General features: G+C 43.7%; 1 protein-coding gene across 1 annotated transcript; it reads right to left on the bottom strand.

Moving 5' to 3' along the window:
• Positions 1–4,648: 4,648 nt before the first annotated feature.
• Positions 4,649–7,776, bottom strand: LOC147450370 (uncharacterized). Its single transcript, XM_086519618.1, has 2 exons — positions 7,585–7,776; positions 4,649–6,686 (listed from the first exon to the last, which is right to left on the bottom strand). Exon 2 carries the CDS (start codon positions 6,682–6,684, stop codon positions 4,720–4,722), a length of 1,965 nt encoding a protein of 654 aa, XP_086375744.1. The 5' UTR covers positions 6,685–6,686; positions 7,585–7,776; the 3' UTR covers positions 4,649–4,719.
• Positions 7,777–8,999: the final 1,223 nt, after the last annotated feature.

An 8,999-nucleotide genomic window follows, 5' to 3' on the forward strand; every position in this document is an offset into this window, starting at 1 on the left:
AGGCAAACTTCTTGTCCATGTTTCATTACCATATCCTTCATATAGTTGGACGTAAAAGCATGGTTCTAGACGCACTGTCTACATAGTCGAGTGTAAATTCCATCACTTTTGTATATCACAAAGAATTGGAATCACCCTATTCAATTTGGGATGGTTATCTCTTCCACCACCAAGAAATTTGTGTGGCGGCACCACTGAGGAAGAGAATCGTGGATGAAGCACATGCTTCGCCTTATGCAGGTCATCGCGGTATTCTCCCTATGACCTTAGCATTGGAATGGTATTTCTTTTGGCCTAGCCTAAAAGCAGACATCAATCAATATGTCAAGGAATACTTAGTTTGCCAAAAAGTGAAGAATGATCTGCATAAGACACCTAGGTTACTCCAACCTTTGCCCGTGTCCGATCAACCTTGAGAAGTATTTCCATGGATTTATTCTGGATCTCCCTAAGACTCAGACTCAAAATGATACAATATGGACCATTGTGGACAGATTTAGTAAACAAGCTCACTTTATTCAAGTGAAGAAAACGATCAAGGTAGATCATATGGCTACTAACATAGATATTCAAGCATCGTGGGATGCCCAAGTCTATTGTGAGTGATCGAGATTGAGATCGTTTGGATGACAAAAAAGTTTTGGTGTTCCTTGTTTGAGTTTTTCTTCTGCATGTCATTCCCAAATGGATGGGTAGAGTGAGATTGACAATTCCATAGTGTTGGATATGTTTAAATCATGTGTGTCAGAGAGACAATCTAACTGTGAAAAGTATTTGCCTCTTGTCGAGTGTTCGTATAACAATATCATACATTCCTCTACTAGCAAAGCTCCTTTTGAGATCGGTTATGGTAAGCCTTTGCTTCCACCAATCCTTTTAACTAAGGATACAGTACCTATAGGCAAGTTAGGAGAGCAATTTTACGCTCTCAAAAACATAAGAAAGCTACAGACAAGCGCAGGAATTTAGACTTGACAGTTGGTCAATTAGTCATACTCAAGTTTGAGAAGGCAAGACTAAAGAAACAAGCCACTCATAAAGGGAAGGTGGTTAAACTTTCCAACATTACTATAGGCAGTTTAAGATAATTGACCAACTGAAAGATCTTACATTTTGATTAGAGCTATCGCCTAATTGAAGGATCCATAATACTTTCTATGTTAGTTTATGTCAGCCATATCTAGGACCACCCCCAAGTCAGGCTATTGTTGAGGAACCCCTTGAGGTAGAGAAAACAGAAGAGATACTCCAACTGAAGGAGATCATTCATCGTGAGGAGCGGCCACTTAAGTCCTGAAGGATTACATGGAAGTATTGGTAAAGTTCAAGAACTACCCCACTTTGCATGCTCAATGGATGATCGAGCAAGAATTAGTACCTTATCTCGAGATTCTGAAAGGATATGTACATGCACTATAATAGAGGATAATTGTTTATAAGGCAAAAGGATGTTGCTAAATTGACTATTCTCTTATTTTTTGAGTAATTTCTACACAATGAAATTAGGATATTTAAATGTGTGCACTTGAGGACTTCTAAGTTGGGAACTGTGGATATACAAGAACTCGTAAAATCTATCAAGGACGAGCATCTATGATGTGTAATATGATGGGTGACATAAAGCATGTGAAGGAGTTGTTCCGTAAGTCCGGTGGGAGAGATCGGGTATTGAGTATTCCCGATGTGTGACATGATGGATGATGGGAGCATCAGATAGAGAATAGTCTATTGGCCTGAGGAGGAAATCCAAATTGCGTAAAAGTTACGCGTAAAGATGCGAGCACATGAATAACGATGGGTTTTGAGAAGCTTTGAAAAAAAGCAGATTGTTTTAGTGCTTTTCAGGAAAGCATATGCTTTCCCACAAGAAAGTCTATGTTTGGATTGCATATGTGCATGAGGTTGCATCCAGGAGCGCCTCAGAGTGTTTGAGAAGCATTGTTTTTAGCTCACAAGTTTTTCACACCATCTTTAAAGATGTCTGGCTCCCGACTAAAGGTCCAAAAACCAAAGCGTCCCATAATTGGCAGCCATCTCTCTCTCTCTCTCTCTCTCTCTCTCTCTCTCTCTCTCTCTCTCTCCTTGCTTGGCGTGCAGCCAAATCTTCAATCCTCTCCCCAAGAAAAACAAGGTCGTCACTAACGTGCCAACGACGGCACTGCCAGTGTGTGTGGGTGATGGGGGGAAGGGGGAGGGGAGAATGAATTAGCTTTTTTCTTGCAACTGCTATATTTATTACAAGCATGGCTCCAAAGGGACGCTAAAAAACAACATCTTATAACAGCTTCAAAAAGCCTAAAAGTTGTGTAGAACATTTCATAGGCACCGTGCCCATATCACTCCCTGCAAGCAGGCAGTGCCAACAAGGCGCCCCCCTTCCCTGCTATTCATGCCTGCTTTGTTGCACCTATAAAAGAGCCGCCAAGTGCCTAGTTGCAGGGGACTCTGCCAACGCTAGAAGAAGAGAAGAATCTGCTGCTATATATGGATCGATAAGTTCTCGCGGTAAGTTTGCAAACAGAGGTTGCTTTCCGTGCCAAGAGCAATAGGTGATGAGTTGTCCATAATATCGTCGAGTGTTTGCTATTGTGTTTGTGTTTTGCAAGTACTTCATCTCTGAGAACGGAGAAAGGAGGCTTTGGCCTATGCGAAAACAGAATCCGAGACAGTTTGCAAAGTTCCCAGGCTCTGAGATCAAACCGAAAGGTATCTTAGTAGGGAGCTAGTCTCTCAGGTTCTCAAACAGGAAGGAAACAACCATCAAGTCTGAGATCTCAAACGGAGGAATTCACTCTGGTTCTTGTGCTTGTGAAAAGATTCTCGCCATTATTAAAGGTTCTCTTTTCGGGGGGGGGGGGATAGTTGTTGGTCCCCTCGATCTTCTCTAGTCTAATTCTATTTATTTTCAGCCTATTAATTGTTCGTGTGCACTCCCGAATGCGACAACGCATATGCAAAAGTTCTCTGTATACAATTAGAGTGAACAACATCAACCAATGCATTATAGTAAGTTAGATATTTAGCCAAAATAACCAAAATTATTGCACTAAAAAAACGTACATAGTGGTCACAATATGGAGAGGGAGCCAAGATTGAATCCATGCGGCAATCTCAACGGTATCAAGCTTTGGAAGATCTATCAAAGCCTTAATTGACATCCAAATCAGATTAAATGAACCAGAGCGCACTAGAAGCATTTCTAGGGAAACTATGGCTCCAATTGTAGGATTTAACATTGTAGATGTGTGTGCACAACTTGGAGAAGGAGAAGCTCAAGACACATGGTGGTAGTAGTAGTTTTCAGGTAATTAATGTCAATCAGTGGTTGCTCCATTGATTTCGTTGTTTTCTTTGTGAAGTGCTCGTGGCCAATGCCAAAAGGTAAATATTCCAAACAGAGCTAGCATAGGATGTTGATGTCATGTTGAAGTACACAAATGATCATGTGATTCAATCCATATGGTTTCCAATGGATTGACTTTCCTAAAATGCTCGACGGCCGCAACCCTCAAATTGAGGTGTCCAAATGGCAAGGCGTGGGATTGCATGTACTTAGCAGAATAGCAAGTAGGCAAATTAGTCACTTGCAAAGGAACTACAGAGTACGAGGGAACTTTGAGGATTGTTTTTTCTACATCTCGTGGAGTAGGACTCGGTTGTCATGTATGATACATTTCTTAACATCTGTCTGTCTTAATCACTCCATTGATGGGCTTTGTACAAAAAACTAATCATATTAAGAAAGGAAACGGGCAGCAGAATCAAAATAAATTATGCAATATCGAGCTGCGAAGGTAGAAATTGTACTTTCTTTGTGATAATTAATTACATCCTCTCGTTACGGAGAGTTTTGGTCTCTTTTTAAGTGACAGCTTTGTGGAGTAAAGGGGGGGGAGAGAGAGAGAGAGAGAGAGAGAGAGAGAGAGAGAGAGAGAGAGGATCCATTTTGGCAACTTCTGATTAATTTCTTCCTACCAGGAGCTCTAAGAGAGCAGATTGAGCCCCAGAAGCCAATGCAACGTGATTTTTTGGACACAGCTAGCAACATTTGAAACAAAATCACCAAAATCACAAATCAGGCCAGCACAGCTAAGACCACTAATGAAAAGCAAAGAACTCTAACACTGGCCTACATGACAGAATGAGAAAGAATGCCGTGGGTTACCCACTACTCAATGTGCCTCCTTATACAAATACAAACACACATGTCAACTATCTCTCACACTGGCCTACAAACACATAAGACAATGCTTTAATAATGTCCCTCTTACAAGCATAAGGAAGGGAAAGAGGCTGGCCACCAATTGCTTGCCATGTGGCACTAACCGACCAGCTTTACCCAACGGTGCTCGATTACTCCCGAGAGTTCCATCTTTGGCCTTTTGTAGGCCAAAAAGCTATGAGCTCTGACGCATTTGCATTCTAATTTTCAACGCTAGTGATTGCACCACAATTGTACTGAATAAAACCATGTATAAGTATTCCACTAAAACCAGGTAGTTAATACAAGCTGAAGTATCATCACATTTCACTACCTGATTCTTTAACGCGTTTCAAACCTGCTTGTAAAGACAAAGACACTTTTCTGTGCATGCACAAGGATTTTCAACCAGACTAACAGAGCTTGAACTGAACAAGAGACAAATCAGAAACCAAAAGCTTATTTCTTTACGAAGCCCCAAATGCTACATGAAAGAAAGGAGTAGCCCCAATGCAGCTCTACAAAAACGGCGATAAAACTGCCTGAGGGATATTAAACAAAGGTTTGCCTGCAAAAGGTGTAGTCCACTCATGGGCACTTGAATTTCTGAAATCCAGTGAGATCTTCTCTTCCATTCCACCTCCAGGTAGCCCACTACAGCTCAAGTCTGTTGGAAACCCTGCCTGAGCTCTTCCACCTATCTTGTATCTTCTCTCCCCTTCAAAGTCCCACTGGTTGCTCGTCTTCATTTGATGCGTAGGAAAGTTTGGCCAGTTTGAGCTTCCTTGAGAAGTAGTAGCTCGCGTCACATTCATACTCCAATCAATGTTTCTGTAATCACAATGTCCAAATCCACCAGTGCTCCAATCGATCGGTTGTGAAATCTTCTCACCCCAGCCAGTAAAAAGTCCACAGGAAATTCCTGAAGGACTTCCAGATTGGGTTGTCGCAGGCAGTGAGGAAGCAGCAGTCGCAATTTTGTACGGCAATCCTCTTCCGACACCGTTGAAAGATCTTTGAGATTCTCCTCGAATGGGCGAGAGCAAACTAATCCGATCTGCAAGATCACCAGGCCCCATTTCTGAACCTTCAGGAGCATGCTGAATTGAGGCCAATCCTTTCATTCTCACGTCATCGTGGACATGAAGAACGCTGGACGGGGAACCAACCTCCGTTAAGCCTTTAGAGGAAGTCCAGCTAGATGGCGAAAAAGAAGGAGACGTCTTAGGATTGTTTTTGGTAGCCACAATGGGTTGTGATTTCAATTGCAATGGTGACTGGAAATGTTCGGTATGTGATGATTCTTTAACAGGAGCACTCCTGAAGGGATCCTCTATGGAGCCGGCAAACAAAAGCCTGGGATCCGGTGCGCCAAAACCAAAAACCAGGCCAGTCTCGGCACTTGAAATGGGTGTATAGGAGGACGGCATGTAAGGAACTCTTGGCACAGGGACTGATTGTGGGATCAGCCTCCTCTCAACACCTGATCCCAAGCTCTGAGAATTTGATAGTTGTGTTCGAATAGAGTTTTTTGGCCGCCCTTCTATGGAGACACAAGGGTCAACAGCCGGCCTTCCTTCAAAAGATGGAACTGCAACTCTGACTTTTCCCGTCTGATGAAAAGGCTGTACAGTAGCATTGCCTCTTGGCTGGGGACTATCAAAGAGAGCTGGCAAAGACGCTGGTCGCTCTGCACCCATAATCCTGCTTTCTATTTTACACTCTTCCTCGATATCTGCTGTAATATTGCGCGCCCGCAAAGACTCCAAAGCCTTCTCTAGGTCTCCTTCACAGGAAATGATCGCTCTTTCGATATCAAGCCTTGAGTACTTGTGGCTCTTTTCTATTTCCAGTAGTTTGCCAAGCTCCTCCGTTATGTCTATCTTTAAGCTACCACTTAGACTCCAATCTTCCTGCACCTGCCCTTCCGCACCCTCAAGAAGCCAAGCTATCGACTGCTCAACATGCCCACTGTTGACAATCAGAGCCATGGTTGCTCGCTCATGTGAAAACCCCATTGCTACCAATTTCTGTGCAAGACCCTCAAGCTTGCGCGACATGAGGTAACCATTGCATTTCTCTCTCATTTCTTTTGCTCTTCTCTCCTTCTGCCGCTGATGCTTTCGCTCATTCTTGCCGCGTGTCTTGTCTCTTTTGTCAGCACCGCCCACCGTCCCTGATTTCCCAAGTGGAGCTTTGTCCTTCGCACCAGAATGGAGCTGGTCTTCTGATTCACCTGAACAGCTACCATTATTTGACATGGAATCCATGTCAGCACCTCCATGAGAACTTGCAGTATCGTCCGTCTCATCGATAGACTTGAATCTTCCATTAAGATAGCCCGCTTCAGAGTCTGGATTTAAAGTTTCCAATGTGTGAAATGTACCAGAGCTAGGGTTGTAAGCATTGGCACCCAAACCACTACTTGCCGCCTGGCGTGCCGAAGTCTTACAATCTCGTGGACCTTTCTTTGATGGAGACATAACTGTAGCTCGCACGTATATAGCATTAGTAAGACAGGATAGAGAAAAATACAACAAAAAGCATGGCTCACACAAAAAGATCATGAACACAAAACAAAATTCCATCACAAGGTTGATCCATGATCATAGTAGCCATGAAGTTTCAAAACATTTCATATAAAACAAGGTTTAAAAGTTTTGGAACGGTTTCAACTAGTTCATGAAACACCACAATAGTGGTTTCATCAAAACCTTTGAGAGTCAAGCCATAGGTATGTATGCTTGAAGCTCACATTCAGAACACATGTACACACAAATCAACATTAAAAGACCAGAAGATTTGTAGAAAGCATTGTCCTTGAAACATTCAAGAGATGTTTCGACCGTTTGGAAGATTCCATATGTAATATGCATCACATTCAGCATTTCAAAAGCCACAGAAATAATTCCTTTCCGAGGCGCTCCCACAAAATGTTGAAATAATGAGCTTGCACAATATTTGCACGGTTCTCTGTGTGCTGAATTCAAAGGCCCACAGAGGTGAATTCTTTTTCAAGATGATCGTTACACATGTCGAAGGCTTGCAGCATGACGAGCCCGTCTCTCTGAGTGCATTACAATTTTGTTAAGTCAACAAAACCCGCAGGTTTTTCACTTCACAACCTTCAGTCAGAGTAAGCTTCCGACGACAAAAATGTCATTTGGGCATTTTAACATGACTGACTGACAGCCTCGTGTACTTGACAATCGTAATAGGCGTGAAAGAGAACCCCTGAAGCCGTAATAACCCAGCTGCTGGCGAATCTTCAAGCAATCTTACGGAACCCAACTTCGGCCAACGTCCAAAGAGCTCAACCCAACCATATCCAAAGAAACACAAGTGCCAAAACGAATGCAGAAAACGACGAGAAGACTTCGTACCTTCCTTTGGCGTTAGGGTTCCACTTCAGCCGACCTCTGTACAGTTGCCCCCCTCGCGCCACAATACGTGCCTGTGTGTGTGTGTGTGTGTGTGTGTGTGTGCGTGTGTGTGTCCCGCTCGAAGGAAGCCCTAATTCAGGTGACGCGCAGCAGAAGGATAATCTAGTTTGGTTCGACCGGCAAGTATCGTGTGCGTACGAGGGCGCTCGTGACCTTAGATATTTTTTTGCCCTACCCAAAGGTTGCATTTTTTGGCCTGGTGAGGTCTTAGGCCCCTGTCACACACGTCCGCTCGGACGTGAGTTGGATATAGAATGTGTCCGCTAGTGGAGATGCCATGGCAAAAGATGGCAGGATATAGAATGTGTCCGCTGCTCTACGAACAAAACCGGGGTAGACCCCTCGTCCATCTACCCTCACTTAAAACAAGCTAAAGCACTTGAGCCCGGCACAGCAGCCACAAACCATGGACTGCTTACCACCTAGGCTACAGCCATTGGACGATAATATGTGCGAAAAGTATAATGTTGAGGTGTGTTCTCCTTGTGTGACAAGCAAGGAATCCAGTTTAACTTTTACGGCCCTGTCCGCCACACGCATGTGATAAGGGCCTTATTGATGCCTCCCCTTTTTGCTAATGAAAAAGGAGAGGTTATTTCAAAAAATGTACAGGTTTTGTTGATTGGTTGATGAAGAGAGAACACCCTCATTTCAAGTATTGAACACTAGTTTCAAGGATTAAAGACTCACTAGCCACTAGCTTGTTGTATTATGATGGTTTTCACATTAAACAAGTGATAAACTCGAGAGGCTTGCTAGTATAAGTGTTAGAAAATCGTGGAAGAGGAAAATCTTTGAAGACTGTGTGTGTGTGTGTGTGTGTGTGTGTGTGTGTGTCTCCTCCCTCCAAGATGCATTTAAATAAAAAATCCACAAAACCTAGAAAAAACAGCTCTCTCTCTCTCTCTCTCTCTCTCTCTCTCTCTCTCTCTCTCTCTCTCTCTCTCTCTCTGTGGGTCGCAGGCTATCTACTGTCTTTGCATCAAAGATTGGCTACATGCCCATTCATCTCTCTTGCATAGCCCAAGGCCATGCCATGGTACTTGTCTCACCCTATCTGCATTCCGTAGCCAAGAGTGTTGGTGTAGGCTCTCAACTTCTCAACAAGCTTGGAGAAGGAGATGGAGCTCTTGCACTTTGCACTTCACACAATGAGAGAGAGAGTGTGGGGGGGGGGGGGGGGGGGGGGGGGGGGGGGGGGGAGTATACCCCCCAAGCTAGCCCCTAGCTTCCTTGGTCGACCCCCGCTTGTAGTTCATGCTAGAAGATGATTGGACCCCTACAAGACTAGCCAATCACATGCAGGGTGCATATCAAGCAACCATGCTAGCCTTGGGACAAGTGTCCCCCTTTCC

Source organism: Adiantum capillus-veneris, chromosome 9 (genome assembly GCF_014529385.1).
Source record: "Adiantum capillus-veneris isolate H3 chromosome 9, ASM1452938v2, whole genome shotgun sequence".
NCBI classification, from domain to species: Eukaryota; Viridiplantae; Streptophyta; class Polypodiopsida; order Polypodiales; family Pteridaceae; genus Adiantum; species Adiantum capillus-veneris.

Bases quoted from the DNA above. Each gene is read 5' to 3' on its own strand.
- LOC147450370 (XM_086519618.1), bottom strand. From the start codon at position 6,684: ATGTCTCCATCAAAGAAAGGTCCACGAGATTGTAAGACTTCGGCACGC.